At 54.6% G+C, this 22,710-nt stretch overlaps 10 protein-coding genes across 10 annotated transcripts; 1 reads left to right on the plus strand and 9 right to left on the minus strand.

Annotated features, from left to right (window-relative positions):
- Positions 1 to 1,046: 1,046 nt before the first annotated feature.
- ATEG_03714 (uncharacterized protein) lies at positions 1,047 to 1,800 on the minus strand (the record flags this gene model as incomplete). The annotated part of the gene is made up of 3 exons (XM_001212892.1): positions 1,047 to 1,088; positions 1,145 to 1,388; positions 1,448 to 1,800. 3 exons carry the CDS (start codon positions 1,798 to 1,800, stop codon positions 1,047 to 1,049), a joined length of 639 nt encoding a protein of 212 aa, XP_001212892.1.
- Positions 1,801 to 2,325: 525 nt separating this feature from the next.
- On the plus strand, positions 2,326 to 3,872 carry ATEG_03715 (hemolysin III family protein; the record flags this gene model as incomplete). The annotated part of the gene is made up of 2 exons (XM_001212893.1): positions 2,326 to 2,505; positions 2,556 to 3,872. The coding sequence occupies 2 exons, from the start codon at positions 2,326 to 2,328 to the stop codon at positions 3,870 to 3,872; spliced, it is 1,497 nt and encodes a 498-aa protein (XP_001212893.1).
- A 440-nt stretch (positions 3,873 to 4,312) lies between these two features.
- Positions 4,313 to 4,867, minus strand: ATEG_03716 (GFA family protein; the record flags this gene model as incomplete). Its single annotated transcript, XM_001212894.1, has 3 exons — positions 4,313 to 4,459; positions 4,537 to 4,721; positions 4,816 to 4,867. 3 exons carry the CDS (start codon positions 4,865 to 4,867, stop codon positions 4,313 to 4,315), a joined length of 384 nt encoding a protein of 127 aa, XP_001212894.1.
- Positions 4,868 to 5,835: 968 nt separating this feature from the next.
- On the minus strand, positions 5,836 to 6,915 carry ATEG_03717 (tRNA(Thr) (cytosine(32)-N(3))-methyltransferase; the record flags this gene model as incomplete). Its single annotated transcript, XM_001212895.1, has 1 exon — positions 5,836 to 6,915. One exon carries the CDS (start codon positions 6,913 to 6,915, stop codon positions 5,836 to 5,838), a length of 1,080 nt encoding a protein of 359 aa, XP_001212895.1.
- Positions 6,916 to 8,489: 1,574 nt separating this feature from the next.
- Positions 8,490 to 9,965, minus strand: ATEG_03718 (Zn(II)2Cys6 transcription factor domain-containing protein; the record flags this gene model as incomplete). The annotated part of the gene is made up of 3 exons (XM_001212896.1): positions 8,490 to 9,308; positions 9,357 to 9,692; positions 9,753 to 9,965. The coding sequence occupies 3 exons, from the start codon at positions 9,963 to 9,965 to the stop codon at positions 8,490 to 8,492; spliced, it is 1,368 nt and encodes a 455-aa protein (XP_001212896.1).
- A 501-nt stretch (positions 9,966 to 10,466) lies between these two features.
- On the minus strand, positions 10,467 to 11,242 carry ATEG_03719 (NudC domain-containing protein; the record flags this gene model as incomplete). The annotated part of the gene is made up of 3 exons (XM_001212897.1): positions 10,467 to 10,498; positions 10,553 to 10,874; positions 10,994 to 11,242. The coding sequence occupies 3 exons, from the start codon at positions 11,240 to 11,242 to the stop codon at positions 10,467 to 10,469; spliced, it is 603 nt and encodes a 200-aa protein (XP_001212897.1).
- Positions 11,243 to 13,622: 2,380 nt separating this feature from the next.
- ATEG_03720 (uncharacterized protein) lies at positions 13,623 to 16,187 on the minus strand (the record flags this gene model as incomplete). The annotated part of the gene is made up of 1 exon (XM_001212898.1): positions 13,623 to 16,187. One exon carries the CDS (start codon positions 16,185 to 16,187, stop codon positions 13,623 to 13,625), a length of 2,565 nt encoding a protein of 854 aa, XP_001212898.1.
- A 695-nt stretch (positions 16,188 to 16,882) lies between these two features.
- On the minus strand, positions 16,883 to 18,395 carry ATEG_03721 (uncharacterized protein; the record flags this gene model as incomplete). The annotated part of the gene is made up of 2 exons (XM_001212899.1): positions 16,883 to 17,383; positions 17,538 to 18,395. The coding sequence occupies 2 exons, from the start codon at positions 18,393 to 18,395 to the stop codon at positions 16,883 to 16,885; spliced, it is 1,359 nt and encodes a 452-aa protein (XP_001212899.1).
- A 548-nt stretch (positions 18,396 to 18,943) lies between these two features.
- Positions 18,944 to 20,087, minus strand: ATEG_03722 (maleylacetate reductase; the record flags this gene model as incomplete). The annotated part of the gene is made up of 2 exons (XM_001212900.1): positions 18,944 to 19,491; positions 19,562 to 20,087. 2 exons carry the CDS (start codon positions 20,085 to 20,087, stop codon positions 18,944 to 18,946), a joined length of 1,074 nt encoding a protein of 357 aa, XP_001212900.1.
- A 590-nt stretch (positions 20,088 to 20,677) lies between these two features.
- On the minus strand, positions 20,678 to 22,261 carry ATEG_03723 (class I SAM-dependent methyltransferase; the record flags this gene model as incomplete). Its single annotated transcript, XM_001212901.1, has 1 exon — positions 20,678 to 22,261. One exon carries the CDS (start codon positions 22,259 to 22,261, stop codon positions 20,678 to 20,680), a length of 1,584 nt encoding a protein of 527 aa, XP_001212901.1.
- Positions 22,262 to 22,710: the final 449 nt, after the last annotated feature.

Here is a 22,710-nt window from a genome sequence, read left to right on the forward strand (position 1 = left end):
GCCTTCTCTTCAGTGAATAGCTGTTGTAGTTCGCCGGCAATGTACGCAGACAGTGGCGGGTTGGAGGTAGAAGGGGGAGGAATCTGTGTCGGGGGGTAATATACATCGAGTTGGGTCGTGTCAAGATGGAGCTGAGATCGGGGACTTGTTAAGTCTTCCTCTGGAAGGAGTCGCACAGTCAATGCCGCATCAGCCGTCCCGTCGGTAGTCATATGTGGAAGTCTATCGTCTCTCGTGTTCGCGACAGGATGGCCATCTTCGGAGAGCTTCAATCGGAGGTGATGGGCGGAGAACTCGTTGAGGTCATCGAGGGCATGCTGGGTCGTTCGGAGGAGATGTTGCGCCTCGGCATCAGGTAGGGACGGAGTTTCAAATCGGATCTCCAGCGGAAAGACCGGACGACAAGTCTAGTGAAGGCATCGTCAGCAAAGCGTACCCCTATGGCCACGGAGAACCGTTACCTTTCCGTCTGCCCAATCGACCATGTCTTCAATAGGCAATCGAGTCCGGTAGATTGAAGTCGTTTTCCACCAGATCGGGAAGCCGAAGAAGATCACCACGGCCCAGAAAGCGGCCACGACCTTGACCCGGGTCCAGACAGCCTCTGGCTTCTCCGGCGGAGGGAGGCGCTGCGCGGCGGGTTTGGAGCTCATGGTGGAGGTGGAGGATGGCAGGGAGGTAGTCTGCGAAGACGCAAGGTCTTCAATCTTGCCAGTCATGAGCAGGACATGCTTTTGCAAGCAAGTGGGAGCGAGGGGCAGAGAACTGCGAGTGAGGAGTTGAGGGAGTTGGATGCGAGGGAACGAAGGCGGAGGACAAGTGTCGGCGATCCCCTTCCGCCTCGGCTGGATTACAACACTACAATACGGACCGCGATGGATAGATATAACTAGAAGTCAATTGATTAAGATGGCAGTCCAACTCATTCAACATTACTTTTGTATTATTACCACTTTATAAGATTCATATTCATCAAACGGCTAATCACCGTGGGTATCTCAACCAAAACGCCCATAACCCGAAGACTCCATTACAACCAAGTCGATCTAATATTCTTTCTCGAAAATCTTCTGGATCGGTTTCGCAGCCTGTTCAATAGTTGTCAGCCATTGTCGCATCTGAGCCGAGACAGGGTGACACATACATCAATAAATCGCTCCAGATCCTTGTCCAGATTGGCCAGATCCTCCTTGCGCTTGTTGTTCTCCGCAATGAGAGCCTGTTTGCGTTTCAGCAATTCCTGTCGGGCCTGTTCCAATTTCTCCCGTTCTGCGTGTTCGTGGTTGATGCGCGCGATCATTAGCTCATGCTCACTCGACTCGCGATGTTCGGGGAAGAGCTCGAAGAACTCCTCCACGGGGATCAACGGAAGCGACAGGTACTTATGACTAAAGGAGTATCCAGTTAGTTCTTGACAATGGACGATAGAACGGAGTCCAATGCTCACTCGTATGATTCGCATGCCGCAATCTCCCCTGTGAGATGTCGTTGCTCGTAGTACAGGTTCTGAAGCTGGAGGTGGAGCCGATCGATTTCCTGGCGAGCTTCGGCGGTGGATTGTTTCGTCTCTCGGACACGGAAGATCGCCTCCCGATTCTGGCCACGGAGACGAGCCAGAAGGGCGAAAAGTTGTTTCTGTTCTCTAGATGCCGCGAGGATGGCTTCTTCCGGGTTAGAAGTCGTGGACTCGGCGGTCGGATCTAACAACGAGAGGAGTTTCTCGCATTGTTCGCGGGTCTCGGCGCTGGTCTTCAAGACGGGGAGTAGGGAGGGCTCGGCGACGATATCACGGATGGCCATGGTGGGTGGCGAGGAGGAAGAAAAAGCTTCGGGCGATGAAGGTGAAGTTGAGGCGATTAGATGTATGTAATAGGCGGAGGCAGAGAACCGACGGCGGAAGAATTCATATGAAGGTGGTAAGGCTGAACAAATGAGAGCGACAAGTGGAAAACGCCGGGCGTCTCGGCGGTTTGATTTGTTTGGCGCTACCTTTTCCTTCCCCACCACTCCTCCTCCTCCTCTTTCTCTCCCCTTCTCTCTTTCTGCCCAGCCGCTTATCTCTCCCTCTCTTTCTCTCTCTTATTACTTCCCTTTCTCTCTGCTGTGGATGTTCATGAGGTTCTCCTCGTCCTCTCCTTATTCCCTATAGTCCACCACCGCGTCTCTGTTCTTCCCCTGAGTACGTCCCTCCCGCCTTCTCCGTTAATTTCCGACTCCCCAACCAAATCAGTCTCCCCGGAAACCCCAGTCCTGACGTCCACTCCCTCCAGGTCATGCCGAATTGATGTTATAACAATTATTCCTACGACCCTACGCTATCCCGTCATGGCGTGTTCCGCTCAATCCATGACCATTGAGTCATACCCCGACGAGGCCCTCTCCACCTCTTATGCGCCCACCCCAAGCGAGGAGACGGCCCTCGTCCGGGATCGACGACGCAGACACTCTTTCCACACGGCACGGAAGCTGTCTTGTGACTATGATGCCGATGCTGTGTTTTTAAGGGTAAGGATGCTGGTCACTCCATTTTCATTGACACCTCTGACCCGTCCTAGGTGGAACTCTTCCTCGCCGAGATGGAGAGACGCATGCACTGGATCGAAGAATATCGCCAGGCCCACATGGTCCAAATCGATTCCAGTCTGCGCAGAGGATATGCCACGCTGGAGGCAGTGAGAGATTCATGTTCCTTCGCTTCGGGGGAACTCATGGGAGGTGGCAAGAAGCGGGCCAAGATTTTGGTGGAGACGCTTGAGGATCGCTACAAGGATGCTCTGGCGACCAAGGAGACTCTGGAACAGAAGGCCCAGGTGGGTATTCGCTTGATGGAGTCGTTTCTCACCGAGCTGGAGTCCCGGGCCCATGCGGTTCGGGACCGAGGTATTTACGGTACCCTGGATGATGGTTGGAAGGCGGTCGACTCCAAGCTGGTCCAGGCTCGGGAAGCCGTCGATGAGGGTATGGAACGGGCCAAGGAGGCTCTGCGAGAGAGTATCGACCGTGCTATTGTGTTAGCACAGGAGAAACGGCTGATCACCTACGCCGACTTACCCCATCCGTGGCGGATCAATCCCCACATCCTCCAGGGCTATCGCTTTACCCATTCCAAGGTTGAATGTTTCACCTCCATGTTCACCTTCTCCAACGAGTTGGTCAACATCTGGTCCCATCTGATCGGTCTTTTCATCGTTCTGTCGGTGGCCTTTTACTTCTATCCGCTGAACCCCAACTTCCACCTAAGCACCAAAACTGATGTGTTCGTTGCGGCGGTCTTCTTCTTTGCTGCGTGCAAGTGCCTAGTCTGCAGCACCCTTTGGCATACCATGAACAGCATTGCAAACCAGGGACTGATGGAGCGGTTCGCCTGCGTCGATTACACCGGTATCTCCATGCTTGTGGCCGCCTCGATTGTCACAACAGAATACACTGCGTTCTATTGCGAGCCGGTATCACGATGGACGTACATTCTCGCCACCATGTCCCTGGGTATTGGCGGTGTGGTCCTCCCCTGGCACCCGACATTCAACCGCGCCGACTTCGCTTGGGTTCGAGTGGCCTTTTACGTTACCCTCGCGCTCACTGGATTTGCCCCGCTGGCCCAGCTCACTTACACTCGCGGTTTCGAGTGGTGTCTTTATTTCTACGCGCCTGTTGTGAAGAGCATTCTTGTTTATTTCGCTGGGGCCTGCATTTATGCGTCTCAGGTTCCAGAACGCTGGCGTCCGGGACTTTTCGACTATGTCGGTGGCAGTCACAACATCTGGCATTTTGCTGTGCTGGGTGGCATTCTGTTCCACTACTGCGCTATGCAGGACTTGTTCGCAGTAGCGTTCCAGCGGGCTCAGGGCGAATGTCCCAATCTGTCTGCGTAATGGTGATGTTACCATGCCGTCCAAAATAGACTTTTGACAACACCTCCCTTTCGGTGACTTTAGATTTCTGCCGTGCTTATCCATGCCGGCACTTGCTTTTTCACAGCGCTCGCATGGATGGAGTTACACTTGACTTTCGGTTCTTTCTATTCTTGTACATATTCGCTTGGTATCCTGCAGTGTCCGAGCTGTTTATTCCCACGATACCAGATGATGCACTCGTATTCAGCATGCTGTACATTGAAATTCAACATTGACCTGTCTTGAGGTTGCAGAGCGATGATGACGAATAGACTTGCTTTATTTACTTAGTGATATGATAGTATGTATTGATTGACAGTTGCCTTGCCTTCGGCTATGCTTAAAGTAGGTCTATCGGTAGATGCGAATTCATATTCAGGTATCAAAAGCGTCACGGACATTCGACAGAAGGTCATTATTCAAAGCATTTCGCTCGCTTGAATAGCACCCGCAACCGGAGACACATACTCTCGACGTCTAGTCACAAAGATCTCCGCTGCAATCGGTATGTTTGTCTCCTGAAGACTACCGGTCTTGATCTGCGTGATCCCGGGCATGCCTTCGGGCTGCGAATAGAGACTTGTACCGCAGTCTATGGCTGTCAATTTACCGAATTCACGTAGCGGAGGGAACATTCACTTACCACCACAAAAGAAAAGACGATGTTCTTTGCCAGAAACTCCAATTCGGGCCCGGTTTCTGGGTTTCTGGGTAGGCCCTTCGTGACTGAGAATTGCGCAGTCGGAACGGCTACATTGGACGAAAATGCGCTGCCGCTCCATTTCTGGCAGTCCATACAGTGACAGAGGGCTGTCATAGCAGGTTCACCTGCAGGTTTCAGATATTAGTCCTATGAGCGCTTCGACGCAATACAATGAAGTCCCCCCTCATGCTGAGGGGAAAAATGGAAGTGGAGGCTCACCAGAGAATACGAACGACACATTTCCGCAGACGTGATTTCCTGAGCCAAGCATTTTGATGTTATGGACTGCGGACGGGCGATTGTTAAACGATAGATAGTTAAGTTGAAGTGGGACAGATGAGCTCAAGGATGGTTCAGTCGTCCTTTTTATACTATCTAGCTTGAGAATGATTCCACATCATGGACTGCAACCCGGATAACTGATTCCAATCACCCATGTCAGTCTGCGATACTGTGCATGAGAAATCATTTCCTAGCGAGACTGGTTCAGCAGTACATGCTTTGGAATCATTTGCCGTTTTGGAACACAGCGCTGCCCCTGGGGCCTTTTTTCTGTCCCACTATAAGCCTCTCTCTAGGCCAATTCGTCCCTCGATAAGTTTACAAGCAGCTCCACGCAGTGCAAACCGATTGCTTGAATGGCCTAGATGAGGCAGACAAAAAGAAGGCAAAGTATGGCTTCCGCGCCGTAAGAGAATATTCCAGAATCTGGATCGTGGGTGTTCGCGGATGGAAGAAGGACAGCGTCACTAAGTTAAGATAGGGGTCTAAGGCCAAATTCCAGTTGAAGCTGAACCTCCAGAGCGGCAAGAGTTGCCCGTGATGATCCGCGGACCGATTAAGGCGTATTACTTTGCGTATATTATACTTTTAGAAGAGTCCAGATACTTACTAGGATGCAAGGCTAACTTAACGTTCTAATTCTTATATACAACCTTGGAACCTGCTTTCCCGTCACATGTTTCTTGTAAGAACATCAGCTGGAAAGAGTAGGCCATCGACCTTCCTAGAAACCAAGTATATATGTTGGAAAATCGTAACATCGTATCTATGTCCATCTAAGGTCTGATATCTTCTCGGATCGGCTTGACCTGACGCGAGTGCTGGTTGAGATTTGCCTCTCGTGCGCATCTATTGGGGCGTCAACATGGTTAATACACCTGTCTTGTCTTCTGGAGCGGCAGGTGGAGAATATTGCGGCGTGCCCCTGAGGACCGCTGTTTTGCAGGTACCGGGCAATCAGGACTCGTTCTTCGCCTCGGAAGGTGGCACTTCTCGCTTGAAGAACTGTCCCTGGATCCAGGCCCGGTACATCTTGATCTTGCGCTGACGGTTGATGATCAAGCGGTTATCGACAGCCAACTTCTTAATGTCGAACGCTCCGGTGACCTCTTCCTCATCGGTGACGGACAGGCCCTTCTCCATAGTCCACCGACCCCACATCTTCTCCAACTCGTCGCGATCAAAGAAGTACACGCGGGTGCCATCACCGCGGATGTAAAAGTTCTCATCGAGATAGCGACCCTTCTTCATGCGCACCTGGGCCAGATCGCCACGCCCGTAGTCGCGGAACAACACCTGACCACCGGGCTTCAGCACGCGATAGACATTGCGGATAGCGCGTTCCCACTGGTCCGGGGCGAGGGCGGAGAAGATAAAAATCAAGATCACCACATCGACGGACCCCTCTGTCAACCCCGGCGGGAGGGAGTCGTTCTCGCCGTCCGGCACAGCCGACACGTCCCACACATCCGCCACCATATGCTTAGTATCGTACTGGTCGCTGTCGCGCATGACCTGGACCGCGGTCTTGGAGAAGTCGCACGCGTGCACCATCAGCTGGTCGTTCGCATTGTTCGCCAGCAGCGGGAAGGCGGTGTTGCCCGCGCCGGCGCCGACCTCCAGCACGACCTTGGGCCCGGCGTCGGCGGCCGTCACGTCCGCGAGCACAGGGAACTCCTGGCGCAGCCACTTGCGGTCCTTGAAGAAATTCGCCGTGTTGTTCTGGTAGAAGCGGTTCCACCATTTGGCGGGGTCGGAGTTGAAGCGGCTCTTGTCGAACTCGGACACCGGGGCGGCGCGCTGCTTGCTGTACTGCTCTTCGGCGAAGGCCTTGAACTCATCGTCCGGCTGGACGTGGTCCCACGCGTTGAATTCATAGACGTCGTCGCCTTCTTCGAGGTAGCGCGAGCCGAATTGGAAAGGGTCGGTGCGCTTCAGGTTGTTGGAGGGGTCGTGCGAGCGATGCGGCGGGACAGTGGGCGGTTGGACGTTGCGGACGACGGTTTCGAACTCGTCGGCGGGTGGGACAGGGGCCATTGTTGCTGGAGGGGAGTTGGTGGAGAGAAGAGGGACGAGGAGATCGATAAGGCTCGGAGTAGAAAAGTGAAAAGATAAAAATTGGCGGGGTGGAGAAGCGCCTCAGGCAGCGATACCGGCCCCCTGCCGATACCGTACGTGACTGATAGGGCGCAGCCAATCAGACGACGCGGGGGATAATGTGGATGCCTGAGGGATCGACGGCCTCCGCACGTGTCATCTGCTGTCTCCTCCGTCTTCTTTGCTCAGCCTCATCTACTTCTCTCTCTCGCTCTCTCTGTCTGTCATACCCTGTCCGTGGAGGGTCAAATTTGACCTTCAGTAGACACTTTGTCATTTCTCTCGTGCATGGTTGCGTACAAGTCATCCGCATAGATCGATTCATCCATTTGAACTAGCCGTGCTTCTACTCCAACCAAGTAATCGGCACCATGTCATTCTTCTCCTCCCTCTGCGGCTGCTGGACTGGTCCAAACACCAAGAACCAAGCCCAGTCGGCGTCAACCCAATCCACCCATCAACACAGTCACAACCACAACCCTAACTACAATCACCACCACCACAACCACTCCGTCGAAGACGACGGCTACACCCCCATCATCCCGCTCCCAGCATACACCCCACGACCCCGGAGCATCCAAGAGAAGACCCTAGAAGCGCACATGCGCGATCCGCCCATATCCTCAGAGACAGCAACACACCCTGACGAAAAAGCACACTACTTCGACGACGACAGACACACACCACAAGGCCAACGGCCAGAGGACCTCACCTCGGACGCCTCTTCCGCCATCTCCTTCCCTAGTAGCTACGGGAACACATCGACCGCCACGCGCGAGACGCCGCCCCCGCCGTATTCGCCGCGGGCCTGGTCGCCTGTACCGTCGCGGCGGTCAATGTCTGTTTCCTCGGGGCATATGCAGCCCCCGGCCATGGTGCAGATTGCGCCGCCGCCGCCGGTGCTCCAGCGGCGGGGGACGTTGTCGCTGGCTCGTGGGGCGGCAGTGAGGCGTAGCCTCGATGAGCAGGTAGCTGGGGGTTCTTCGAGGAGATTCTCCTGGGAGAGTCGCTGACGGTGTGTTTTTTGTGTTTTCCTTGATTTGTTGCGGGGCTTGGTATTGTGCATGGGATATATGACGGGCATGATTTATGATGGCGGATTGGTTTGCATCTTGCATTGGCGTTGCGGGGTACCGTACATAATCTACATACATAATTGATAATGGACATACATTCGACATTGAGAGAGATGATAGCTTGATAGGTACACTACCACCGGTCAAGGGATGTCGCGATAGGTATTTATATTCCGAATTCATATCGCAGTGTTGTTGGTCCAGCATTATGCATCTAGACGTCATGTTCACATGGGAAGTGCCGCTTTGTACGCAGGTACTTAAAGCTCAACACGGACCATGTGCATACAAATCAATCATAGAACCACATCATATCTACCATACTAAAAACCTCCCACCGTGCGAGACAAGGTAGTACGTCGCTTTTTATCTAATCCTGGGCATCAATGGCAATTGTCAGCTTTACCTAACCCAGACAACCTGAAATCCGGTATTCCCCTAAAGCAAACTAGCTATACGATCCTGCACATGCGGTAACAAATACCCAATCGTCTCTGCCGGAAATTCTAGCAGCTCCAATATCCGCGTGTCATCGCTGTCCTCGAGATACATACAGATAGCAGTACACTCCGACAGGGCGCGGGTCTCCGCCCACCAGAGATTCGTCGAATACATGAGCGCCAGCCACCAGCTGAGGATGACCAACGCCGGCGGGTCCTTCTGCGCCAGCTTCTCCATATAATCCGGCAACAGGCGGCCCATGAAGTTCGTGAACTGCGTGAGACTCTTGATGGACCGCTCGAGAGTCAGAATCGGCGTGAGCATACGCAGTGGCCAGAGGTACGGGTTCGTCTCCTCGGTGGTGGTGTCGTCGATGTCGCAGATATCCGCAAGGAGCGGGTGCAGGCCCTCGCGGCCGGGACGGTGGTCGTCGTAGAGCGGGTTTTCTTCTCGTGGGATCTTGAACATCTCCCACCACATGCTGCTGGTGAGCCAGGGATGTGCGAAGCCTAGGAGATGGCGTAGGCCGCTCTGCACCTGGAGCCAGTTCAGGGCGTCCGGGTCGTCGGAAAAGACGAATGAGCTACGCGGGTTGTACGTCTCCAGGTTGAATGAGTGGACGGTCATGAGCAGGCAGTTGGAGAAGAGTGGATCCATGTTGCGCGGTCCGACGCCGGCGGATAGCTCCTTTGAATATTGGCTGATCGAACGCTGCCAGTGGTGGGCTTCGAGCAGCTTGTAGTGCGTGTTGTTTGGGACGCAGTGGCGGAGATGGGATGCGGCGGTAGCGATGATGCCGTGCATCAGAAGCGGGTTCTTCTTATGTTAGGCGTATATTATGTATGGATAGGTGTAGCTGCTTACTTCAAAGGCTAGTTGGATCATTTTGCATCGCATGATCCTTTGAGGAAGCCCCTCGCTGACCGTCGGCGACGTAGCAGCGGAAAAATGTTGCAACGCCCAGAGACTGGCCGAGAATCGTCCATCTCGGGATTTGACATCTAATAGCCTGTCGATCTCACTTGAGACAGCAATCACAGCCATTGAAAAGGCGCTTGCGTCAGGGGAAGCGATATCTGGGCCTCCCCGCGAAACAGTACGCACTTTGCTAGCCTCATAGGTACACTCGACACCGTGCTTTCGGCAGCGCAAGCAATGCGGTTTAGTCTCATCGCACTGACAGGGTCTAGGGTCAGCATTCTAAAACCATATAGCAGTATGCGGGGAACAATGTACCTTAACCCGGCGCTGTTTGCATACCGCACATCCGGCACGGGACTTCCGGTGCGGCCGTCGCGCGTGGTAGATCTTGTCTGCGGGCTTTTCGCTTGTGCTAGTATCTCCAGATCCGGATGCCGGTCGTAATGCCACACGGAATAGACTCTTCTGGCCCTGCAAGGGACCGCTAAGCTTGTGAGGATTCTCCGGGTGGAGTATCCGGGTAGGGTTTGTGTTGGATGGAGTCGCCAGCATGACGTTTGGTATCGGTTCCAGCATAAATTATGGATTTGCTATGTGACTAGTCACTGTTGCCGGAAGGGCCTTTGTATGTTGAAGGCAGCAGCTATATGATAGAGAACATGCGATGAGTATACACTCGGATGCCAAGCATTGAGTCAGTGAGGCTGAGCAGTTGCATCCTCACGCCTACCGAGTCGGTGCCCTCCAGCGTATGAATAGGGGCTGATGTGCAGGGGCTGAACGAGTTCGTGTGTGATACTGCAGTTGTTGAGGTGTTGGAAGTACACGAGAGCGAGTGGATGAAGAGATGATGGGTGGAGATGGCTCTAGTCTCAAATAGGCAATTCTCGTATTCGGCGCCACCGCAAATCATGGAACAGCCAGGCTTGCTCTATTATTATCAATTGCAATAGAATGATAGAATTGGAACACGAGGCTGAAGCCGCCTTGGCAGGATAATTAATAGAATACGATGCTCATTAACTCATACACATTAGCATAGACCATGGCCTCTTAGCCGATCTTCGCATTCGAAAAGTCCATTTCTGCGCGTCAAAAGGTTAGCTCAGTCCAGACATGTAAGAACGGGAAAGTCATACCAGGATGGTCCGCCTGGAACTTCTTCAAGATGTCCATCTTCCGCTGTTCATCACTCGTGGGCGCACCCATCTCCTTCTGTCGCTGGTCGTACATCATCTTCTCGACCATGGCGCGAGTCTCCCCATCGAGATCACTCAGCTTCGATGACTCCGGCGTGATCTTGCTGACATCGATCTTCGGCGCCGTCGTCACCACATGCGGCCACCACTCCACCTTGTTCACCTTATCCAGATGCAGCGAGACCTCCTTGCCGGGGGGATGAGACGTGGTCTCCAGCGTCCAGGAACTCTCGTCGACAATAATCGGATGGGGGAAGTCGCCCTGTCACATCATAAATCAGCACGCAGTCTCCTTTCCGTTTGACAATGACTCCGCGCAATCAGCGACAAATAAGGTCGCATTAAACCGGAACCGAACGATAGAGACAAAACATGACCTACCTCAATCAGCGGCTCCTGTCCCTTGATCGCCACCTTGATCTTGGTCTTGGTCATCACAACATCCATGTCGCGGCCCTTGATATTGGCCGGAATGGGGATGGTCACGTCGACGTCGCGGATGGTCTGGGTCCATTTGTAGGGAAGCTGGGCCTGTTCGGCGTCTTCCTTGGCCTTGCGCTCTTTTTCCTCGCGCTCACGCTCGGCGACATCGCTGGGAGGAGGATTCTGTTCCGGGTCGGTGGAGGACATTGTCTAAGCTGTTAGTGAGCAGCTGCGCGGAGGCGGGGTGGGGATCTTGTTGCTTGGTGAGGGGTGGGAAAGAAGGACGCGGGCTCCGTAAATGCAGGGATCTTGGTACATACAGAGTACAGGCTGGTTGATCAAATGAGGAATTATGTACGAAAGAAGGAAACGAGACCGCGAAGAGAGGAAGGAAAGCTAACAGCTTCGAGTAGCTTCTGTAGGCGGGGCATAACGCATAACTATGACCTGACTAAGCATGCAATCTTATGTACACTCTACAAGGGCATATCTGCCCCTTCTCCTACCGTACGAAGTTTATGCGAAACAATAACATAGAATCAACTCTGCTTTCCAAAATCAAACCACACCATAGCTTCTACCCCATAAAACCCCCTAGCATCATAAAATTCAGCATCTCAGGCGGGATATACGGGATCTCCAAATCCAACTGCACCCCAGCGCTAGCAAATTCCCGCCTCAACGCCCCTTCACTCCTGGACCAATCCGGCCGTGGCATCCAGCAATTAAACACAGACGACGAGCCAACCGTGACCTGCACCAGACGCTCATACACCCCCCGGGCCCTGCACCGGGCAAGCGCCAAAAGCGCCGGGATCAAGACATGGTTCGGGTCCCAGATCGTCAACCGGGTAATCCCAGCGGGAAGGAGCTGTTCCACGAACTCGCCGACGTCGACGCCTCCGGTCTTGAGCCTCCATGCCTGGAACATCGCTTCGAGGGAGCGTCCGTCGACGTTAAGAACTCGCAGGTTCGTGAATCCCGCAAGAGACGAGACGCTGTGCGTTGTTGGACTTCCGAGGGGGATGTCGAGGCTAGATTCGAAGGTGATTTCTTCGAGTGTCTGCTTCGCGTGCACCATCGCGTCCCAGATCTCGGCGATGGACCAGTCCTCGTGGCTCTCGTCGTACCCGGTGGAGGAGAGCCAGTGCAGGATAAACTTCCGCAGGGACGTGCAGCGGGTCAGGATTGAAACGACGAAGAACGCGCCGGACGCGCTCTCGCCGAGATCTAGCGTTTTCACTGAATCCAGAGCCGGGAGATCTGATCTACCCTCGTAGAACCCCTCCAAGGTGGGGAGAGCCAGATTCTCCAGATTCGGCGATGCCTCGAGTAACGGGGCGACCTGGCTGTAGTCGACGCCCCAGCGGTCGCCGCTGATGTAGTAATAGTAGATCGAGAGCGTGCGCAATCGGGGGAATATGATCTCGTTGCGCGCGTCAGGGAAAGACTCGAAGATCTCCAGGCTCCATTCTTCGTTGACTGGGAAATCGAGGACCTGGAGGTTTGGGGTGTATGCTACCAAGGTCTGGAGGATTGTGTGTCGCCATTCGCTCTCGAGGTGCCAGTCGACGGGGGGAGGACGCAGGCCGAGGTCCGTGATGCATGTCTCGACGAATTGTTTGTCGGTCGTGCTAAGTGTCGTATAGTCCAGCATTTGGTGGAAGGTCAGTTTCGTGACGGCCGCGGCGAGATCCGGACGTGAGACGATGGCGCGGAGAAACTTGATCAGATGAGATACTGGCCGTGAGCCGTGACTATATGCACGGAACAGCATGGGTTGGAGGTCATCTCTGAGCGCTCTGCATGTTTGGGAAAGTTGCGAGAGCGCCTTTTGGTATCTTGAGTCTTCGACGGGGCAGAGGTACGAGGCTATGTGGGTGACAAGTTCAGAAGGAAAGCTATCGAGGGATAGTGGACGGTCCATTGTGTTTGATTTACTAGACATAAGTCTTCGGTCTTCTTTTTCTTGTCCTCTCCTACGGCGAGGGGAGATATATATATAGGGTGAAGCTTACCTTCTACCCGAGTCCCTGGCGAACGCCCCCAGGCTCCCATAGGCAATAACCATAATAGCCGAAGCTGTATGCAGATAATTGGCGGCTGAAAAGTCTGTTTAATGAGTTCCATCTAAAACCGACAGAAGAAGTTTGGTTACGAGGGAGTGGCGGAGAGTATGGGCAACAGTAGCCGACGAGACAGCCAGTGGTAGAACCATGATCGTATAGCAACATATGCATCGAAATACATCGCACTGTACTGAAGAAAGGAGAGTCTATCAGATTCCTGCAGACAGATCGAAGAGAACGAGCCACCGCACCAGCACGGAAATGCTCAGTCTCGCTCTGTGTCTCTCGCAAAACGAGCTATGCGGCCTGCACATCGCCGTCTAGCTAAGAAAAGCGCTATTAACAGACAAGATAACAGTTTCATGGGATATTTGCTGAGTGCATCTCCACCACAAGATAAACCCCCAGTCAGATGTACCACCAACGCCTCATTTGAAATCGAGTAAAATGTTCATGATCGTGTCCTTCATCACCAACACCGTCCGAAAATGCAAATCCACCTGTTCCCCCCGGAGACACTAACCTCTGCCTGTGACAGGTGGTTCGGGCAACTCCCTGGCACCCGACAATGCGGACTGCATATCGATGTGGGAAGGACCCGGAGAAGGAAGACGGTGGTCAATATCCTCCACTTCTTCCACGACAACGCCAGACGGGTCGACGGAGTCAAAGAATTGGCCTGCGAATTCTGCCACCTCGTTCGCCAGCTTGGTCTCCAGAATTCCCTCCAGCATCTGCATGTCCCTCTTCCACTTCTGCTCACGTCGGGCTTTTTCTTCCTCCGGCCGGCGGCAGGTGCCATCTTGTTCGCGGAGCTTCAGACAGTTCGGGCAGACATAGTTGACTTCACAGTAGGAACAGGTGCACGGCGGGTTCGCGTCTACACAGTCCTGACACACGTACACCGAGCAGCTGGTGCATTCGCGGAGCACACTGCCGCACCGTTGCCGCTGATCGCCCACCGCCCGGTACTGAGGACAGAAGAATGACTGGCAGCCTTGCCACTTGGGCGAGTCCATCGGCGATTCGCAGTACACGGACGACGGAGACGAGGAGCGAGAACGGTTCGAGTTTGACACAGAAAGGCTTCGAGAGCGACGATGCATAGGGGCGGGCCGTCCGGAGAGGTCTCCTGTGCTCGGCGAGGGATGGGTGCTTGGTTCCGCGACAACATCGGCAGGCGTGTCTTCCGTGAAGCTACTGGCGGTCGAATCCAGGTTCCGTTGGGTTCTGTAGGGTAGCTCAAATTCAGGCACAGTATTCGGATACGGTAGATGGGGCGACACGTATGAGCGTGGGATGGGCTGTGGGTTGGAATCCGTCCGGTTCTGGATAGCCATCTTTTCCAGTGTCAGATCGCGGTAGCCGCAGATGCGGAGACGCAGGCCACGAAGATCATGCTCGATGCACAAGGGTTTGGAACAGCTCTTGCAGTGCACTTTCCACTGGGGCGTGTCGTAGCATTCCTGGCAGAGATTACGGGGGCACGCGGTTGGCTGGCGATCTGGCGGGCCCAATAGCCATTTCATCATCGCGATATGTCCGGCCTCGAGAGTATAGTCGGGCTTACGCGGGTCACCGTAGGCGTACTTGGGGAATGTCTTGCTCCATTCCTGGGCCGAGTACTCTAGATCCTCCCAGCCCTGCCCCCGAGGCAAAGGTGCGGCTCGCACTTGATCAACGTCGCGATTGGGAGTCCCAATACTGATGCCACCACCCCCGGAAAAGATAGGTTCGGTACAGCACCAGTGAAACTTGAGAATGGGGTAGGTCGCTGGGACATGCTGGTGCAGTGCAGGGGTCTCCGTCTGGTTCGCCAGCGGGTCCGCCATCAGACATGGGGAAGTTGTCGCCCCAGGCGCCCACCAGAACGAGTTCCTAGGATTTTCGACAAGATGAGCGTCGACACTGTTGCGAAGATAGGGTCTGTCGTAGGCGCAGCTGGCACAGAGGGTCTTCCGACATCCGACGCAGTGCATGAGGATGCTGCATTGTTCGCAACGCTCGGGGATTACTTCATAACAATTGTCGCAGCGGATGTTCTCAACAAACTGCCGATGGCTGGACCGGAGATGCGCCGGGGTCATCTTTCCCTCACCCAGCGGCCTCGATTCAGCAGTTCCTAAAGCCTCCCCATAGCAGCCGCTCTCCGCATGTTCCCACAGCTTCCCATCGCGTTTGAGCGGCCGACTTCCCTGATCCACCGGACCGATCCAGTTCTTCGACCTCCACAGTCGATCAAACACAACCCACACTTCCGGATTCCCCTGGGGCACTCTCATGGAAACGTAACCCCGTCGCCTGAAGCAGCGTCCGGCGGGAGTGGAGCACCAGGCGGTATCCGTCCAGATTCCGAGTTTGTGGCAGAGGCTCACCAGTTCGTGGGTCGGTTCTGAATCCGAGTCCTTGCGTGTCAGCGAGCTGGAGAGGTAGGGTCGACGGCGGTGATGGCGGCACCGGTATGTGTAGAGACTCTTGAGGGCGAGAGACTTGGTCGACGGGGAACTGCCGATGTTCTTCTCCATGCTCACGTCATACTGCAGGCCAAACATCGTGAGATACGGAATGATGTGGTATTTGAGCGAGACGTTCTTGCAACCGCGGACAGAAAGATGTTCGAGGGTTTCGCGCCGGGAGTGTAGAACGGTGGAGATGAGGATCTGGCCGGAGACCGCGGTATTGTCCAACTCCAGGCTCCTCAAACACGGACTGAACGGAATCACGACGTTCATCAACAGCTGATCGAGAGCATAAGGACGCGACTGCCGCGGCGTGACGGGATCCGGGGTGCCTGCGATGACGACTCGGAGGGGGGACGGCGTTCCGGAAGGATAGAACAAGCGAAACGAGAGGTACTTCCATGCGGTCGGGTACGACTGGAGGAACGATCGGAGGTAGCGGGAGGTGTGGTAGAGCTGGAGAAGCGTGTCCGTCGGAATTTGGAGGAGCAGCGATTCCAGGATAGGCGCATGGGTGGTAAACACTCGTTCAAAGCTGGAGAGACATCGCTCCACGGGAACGACGGACTGATCCCGGGCAGATTCGACCAGCACTTGCTGGGCGGCATTGGAAACGGTATCCATGGCGGGTTGTCGGGTCGCAAAGCCGAAGCCGAGGCCAGGCAGAGGCTGGACGAGGCCAGTATATGGTCTTCTCCTGTGTATTGGAGGGTGTTCACTGTGACGCGAAGTCACGGAGGAAGTGGAGATTGCGAGAGGAGGAGGACATTCTCAGGGAGGGAGAATGAGAGGCGCAAGGAGGAGGAATAGTCAGGAGATGCAGAAGGAGGGGAGGGAGGGAGGAGGAGAAGCAACGAGAGAAGAGGAGAGGAGGGGAGCAGACGATAAGAGAGAGACAGATGGATGGATGCATGAAGGACAATTAATTGCTGGGGTCTTTGGACAACTCACAATCGGCGTCGCGTCATGTGATAGTCCATCTTCCGACCGGTTTTCTGTACAATCTTATTTACTCCCTAGTTTATTCGATATATTTGCGATGACTTGCAGAGTACAGGAGTCTGATCGCCGTCCAGGGTCCAGATGATCGGGATTCACTAACGGTTTCTCCCTTTTACCTGATGGAGGCATTGGAGCATGCGAGGAATTCCCTCCTCCCATCACGCCATATTCACTGGATCCCTCCGGCCTCCTAGACTTAATACACCCTTCAAAACATACAGATTCTTGTTTATTCGACATATGCACTCTCACATTGGTCGTAAAACTCCGTATGCTCACGGATATATAGAAGCAAGGCATGGTCTATCTCCAACTAGTTAATGCCGGTCTATCGATTCTCCCACGGTATACCCCCTTGCAACGCCCTTGCGCCCTTCCACTACCAGCGTACTGTCCCGCTCCTCCCCCTCGTCTTCATATTGAATATCAAAGTCGCTGCCCAGCCCTTTCCAGGTGCGCTGCGATCGAAGGAACTCCGCCCCTGGGGACACCGTCCCGCCGATCATCGCCAGATCGCCCTTGGCCCGCCTAGCCAGTGCCCGCGCCGCGGAGGGTCCGTTGGCCGCAGACGCCGCCGCATCGCCCGCAGAAACACGGGGTGCGGCATTGCGCATCGGACGCGAGTGCGACACATACCGCCCCGTACGCAGGTCGAATTCAGGAGGCGCGGACTCGGGTTCTGACTCCTCGTCGTCTTCGCCGTCGGCTGTCGCATTCTTCTCGGCCTCCGCCCCTTGTGCGGCCGCCGCTTGTTGCTGGTCGAGAACGCTCTGGAAGTCGCTCTGCCACGCGCCGGTCCAGACTCGCTCCGCGTCGCTCTGGAGCGCAAGCTCCAACTCAAACGGCGTGATCACCGGCTTCCAGAAGTCTTTACTGTCGACCAGCGAACTCTCCCAGCATCCGATCACCACCCAGCCACCGATCTCGCTGAAGTTGGCGACCTTCGCCGCGTTCAACTTGCCCACCACAAACAGATAGCTCTTTTTGCCAGCCGCGGCAATCTTCCCCTTCACATGGTCCACGATGTGCAGGTAGTTCTTCACGCTCAGGGTGTTCACCAGGATACCGAAGATGGGGACGGTGGTGAGGGACGTGAGAATGGCATAGCGACGACGCAGAGCAATCGCCGAGGATGCTGGCAGCGGCTTGACGTTGTCGCTTGTCGGGCCGTCCGTGGGATAGATGTGGATGGCGGCGACGCGGGAAGCAAGGGTCAAGAGGAGGGGCAGTGGGTGGGTCAGAGATGTGGAAAAGCTGCCAGTCGGACAGGGACTCGGGGGCTTCGCGCACCGAATCTGGCACCGTCCGGTTGGGGATGGCAGACGACGGGTTATGCACGACTTCCGTTGCAAACAGGTTCGTGTAGCCCTCCTCGGACAGGCGTTTGTGCAGAGCGGGTAGGTGGCCGCAGTAGGTTACGTCGGCCGCGAGGATGACCTTGCTTGCTGGGTCTGGGTAGGTCTCTTTGAAGGCGCGGACCACAGGGTCGAGGGACAAGGGTTTGTTCGTGAAGACGTAGATGACCGGTAGCCGTGCCGTCGGGGACAGACAGGACCGTCCGTAGTGCACGACTACATCTGCGTTGACATGTTCCGCGGCCACCTCGTCGACGCAGCAGGTGCCGTAGGAGGTATCGGCCAAGATGTAGAGTTTCGACGCAGGTTCCGTGCTATCCTCCACGTTCAGTTGAGAGACAGACTGGGTGAGATCATCCGAGGCGGTGGGAGCGCTGGATTCTTTCGTCGCAGGGTGGGAGCTGTTGTCCTCGGCGTCGCGTTTGTCCAGACCCCGACTCAGCATCTGGAACACGCGTGGGGCGTCGGGAAGCATGTCATCGGGGAATTGCAGGGCGATCCGCTTGTACCGCGCCTGGCGGATCTCTTTCAGCGTGCGATCGATGTCATAGGTGATGTAAAGCTCCTCATCGGACGCGCTGCGAGCGGCGTCTTGCGGGGCGACGGAGTCGGTCGCCTCGAGGATGCGAGTGTCCGGGGTGGAGAGCACCGGCGCAGCCTCCATCTCGCTACCCATGATGAGATGGGAATATTCTCACTGATAGAGCGTAGGCGCAATCCAGCGAGCGGGTGTAGAGTGTGTAGAATGGTGGGATGAAGTGTAGGCGGGATGATGATTGCGGCGGAATTTTTTTCTGCAGGCAAAATCGAGTCCCCCACTTCACCCCGCCAAACGTGCCCGCCAATGGCGCCATATCGATTACCGCAGTAGCAGAGTAAGGCATCTATCTGTCTCATCCTACGTGTATATACGTTTCGTTGAAAACATTGATCATTCATGTTCGCTCATAAATGCCCATGCGGTTCAGCGGAAATATGTACAAGATTCAACCCTGGGCATGACGAAACCAGTCTAATCCTAGTCTAGAGGTTGGCCGTAGCGGGCTCACCAGCCCACACACGACGGATCAACTCACGAATCGGCTCGCGCTTGATCTCCCGCGGGTTCCAGTAGGGGTTGCTCACGGCAATATCGGCGGCCTTGTCGATATCCTCCTCCTTCATGCCGAAGTCCTTGAGACCGCGCTTCACCTTGAGCTTGGACAACAGAACGTTCAGTCCGTGAATGGCGTCGCCGTTGCTGTCGGGGAGTGCCTCGGCCAGCTTCTTCATCGCCTCGGGGATGTTGGGGGCGTTGTAGGAGATGGCATGCGGCAAGACGGCCGTGTGGGTTTCCGCGTGGGGAAGGTTGAAGCTCCCACCGAGGGTATGGCACAGCTTGTGGTGGATGGACATGCCCACACTGCCGAGACAGGTTCCGCACAGCCAGGCTCCGTAGAGAGCCAAGGAACGGGCCGACGCTGACGAGGGGTTCTCGACAATCTCGGGGAGAGACGATGCCAGGGCACGGGTACCCTCCAGTGCCATTAGGTTGATCACCGGGTTAGTGTTGCGCGCATAGAGGGCCTCAACTGTATGTCTGCCGTTAGTCTGCGGGTCTTGAGAGTCAGTGGGGAAGAGGAAGTCTCTTTATATGCGTACCGGCATGGGCAATGGCGTTGACACCGCTGGTCGCACTCATGGCCGCCGGAAGCGTCATCGTCAAGTCGACATCGTAGATCACAGTCCCCGGCAGGATCTTAGGGTCGGAGCGAGTCTTCTTCAGGCCGTCGGCCGTCTCGCCCAGGATGGGAGTCATTTCGCTACCGGCGTAGGTGGTCGGGATGCAAATGTGAGGCAGTCCGGTGCGGATGCTGATGGCCTTGCCCAGACCAATGGTGCTTCCACCGCCGATGGACACGACGCAGTCGGCACCCTGGGCTTTCGCATACTCCAGGGCCTTGTCGGTGATATGCGTGGGCGTGTGCATGGTCGCCTCGCTGAAAATGCCGGCGACCTGGCCCTTGAGCACGTCCTTGACGCTCTCCGCCTGGCTGACTTGCTGCGGGGTCGAGAGCACCAGCGGCGCCTTCAAGTTCTGACGGGCGATCTCCTCGGGGAGTTTCTGAATCGTTCCACTGCCGAAGATGACCCGGCCGGGATTGGCGTTGTATTCAAAGGCGTCCATGTTGATGTAGGGGAGGGCAGTGATGGACTATCACGGAGACCGATATCTGAGTGGAAAAGAGGTGGGGAGATCAGATATTAAATAGTCCGGATATCCCCCGACATCCCCATATGAAGCTTGATCATCAATGATTAATCCTCATGGCCCCCCACACCCCACCGGCGCAGTGATGAAGCCATTGGGGCAAATCTCTCGCTCGTGGGTCTGGTTCGCGGGGCCGCTCAGGCTCGGCAGTTGTGGCAGTGATCGATTCCGGGGAGGAAATACTAGTGACTTGAATTCCCCTAAACCTAGCAATAAAGCGACATGTTTATAGGTCCTTATTTCCTTTACATACTTCCTAGCGATTCGATTTTCTCCTAATTATACGGTCTGCCAGCAAGTATAAAGGCTGATTACTATACAAGTCGTATTTCCTCGCTACGCTCGGCATAGGGGCCCGGGGAGGAAAAATACATATATAGTTCATAGCGGGTGGGGAGCGCTATAGAAATGCCGGGTAACTTTTCCTGAATTCTCATCAATCATAAGTACATTATAGTAATTAAATCACTTGAGATACGTGAGGGTCTTGGCCATCTGAGTTTTGTTCATGCCTTCTGGAAAGCCATAACATGTGTTCCAGCACAATCATCCGTCAATCCCACTGTGCCATAGACTCGTTTATGCGCAACACATTTAAGCCCTGCACCCTCGGCCATCTTAATCAAGTGCCGCGGATGTGTCTTTTGTTCCACCTCATAATCGAGCCCTGCCACTAGAGCTTGCAATTCGAGCCACTGCAGTCGCCAGAACGAAAGATGTGGGTGAGACACTTTGGTTGTGAACCCATGGCGCTCCGCTCGGGACAGTAATTCACGGCAGAGACTTTCCGCCTCGTCAACCATACCAGTATCAGCATAAAACTTGGCGTGCGGGACTGTGTTATTGAAATCGTCGACAAATTCTCGCTCCGAGGGTGTTCGGGGATCGACGTCCATAGCGGGCCAGGGAAAACAGAGGGGAACCATGTACGCAAGATGGTGGCGTAGCAGGTTGAGGTGTCGTTCTTTACGAGTTTCGAAGGGTGAAATCATCTCATCCGCAATAAACCAATAGCCTCCCGGTCGTAGCCACTGTGCGCTGCGTTGAAGAAATCCGTCAGTGTAGAAGTGATGGGATGCTCCCGTTGACATGATATAATCGACTTCTCCCGATTCCACCGGCACACACAGGAAGTCTTCCCGCAGACATGTAACCATCGTGCCATCTTTGAAATGATCGGTAAGGTATTGGAATGCAATATCACTGGGTTCGATTGCCAGAACTTCCGTCTGTGGGAGTAGTTCTAGGAATGCGAGGAGATTGGTGCCTGGACCAGGTCCGACATCGATGGCCCGAGGACGAGGCTTCTTGACGAATCTGGTCACTAAATCCGCCAGCGCCACAGTTTGACGGAAGTAAGCGGGATGCACTAGCTCGAAGAAATTGTAGTCATCAACCTTGATGCGCTTTTCAAACGTCGCCGCGGCATGCCTCGTGTACCCGTTGAGGTCGACGCAACCACCAGCGCTTTGTTGCATTTTCATGATAGCTTTCATTGGCAAGGTTGGAGACCCTTGGAACGTCAAGATCTCCGCAGCTAGCGTGGCCAGCAGAAGGCTGTTGGTGTGGGCGATCGACGTCAGCTTGTTCTCGATGATAGCTGCTTTCTCGGGCAGAATACTGCGAAGTAGGCGATTGTCAAGCTCGTTTGCAAGTCTGTACAACACGTCCGCAGTAGGTGCCCCGTTCTCCATGTCCGATATCGCGCTAAGCAGGCTGCTCAGGGATGGGCCGTGCGTATTATATTGGCGAGTGGATAGCAAGATAAGTATCGGCTGGCTATCCTGCACCAGATATGGACGAACCGCCCATCGGTAGGGGTCTGCGAGTGCGTCCAATAGTGCATTCTCTACTCGAATGCGGACAGCGGACGCGTTCTGGCCATCGGTGTAGGTGAATCGTATTTTGTCCGCAGCTAGGCCGTTGCTGACTTCCACAAGCGATTGGCGAATTTTGTCACGGATCGCTTCATGGGACAACACGCTTATATTGATCGTCCTCTCGTTTTGGTAAGAGGATACTGGGGCTTTCCGGTGCAGGAGGCTTCCACTTCCATTAGCCGACGGCTGTGATGAATCCATTTCAATCATATAGAGGGATTTCTTGTACTGAAGGAATGCAGTTGGATTCGGAGAGTTGTATCTTGTAAGAGGAGCAGTCGCAGGTGCGGACGTCCAAGAGAAGGAGAGAGATATATATGCTTACCATAAGGGACGAGGATCAACTCCATTCGACTTGTACGTTCTTCTAATGAACGCTTGATGCTACCTGCGTCATGATTTGATCGTAGTAGGCTATATCATAACGCCTTACCAGGAGTTCAGTGACTCAATTACACCTACTTAGAAGTCCCCTCCCAAAACCCGCGATACCTTTCTCGCTTTCTCTATTGGCCAATTGCCCTACAGCCTAATGTTGCCGTCATAGTTCAACGTGTCGACCAATGGGATTTGACGCTAAACTGGCACACCAGACAAGGGGATATCATATAACTTACAGGTATATAAGTCCCGTTACTCGCCAAACCTCACCACTGGGT

The sequence above is a fragment of the Aspergillus terreus genome, genomic scaffold (assembly GCF_000149615.1).
Source record: "Aspergillus terreus NIH2624 scaffold_5 genomic scaffold, whole genome shotgun sequence".
NCBI lineage: Eukaryota > Fungi > Ascomycota > Eurotiomycetes > Eurotiales > Aspergillaceae > Aspergillus > Aspergillus terreus.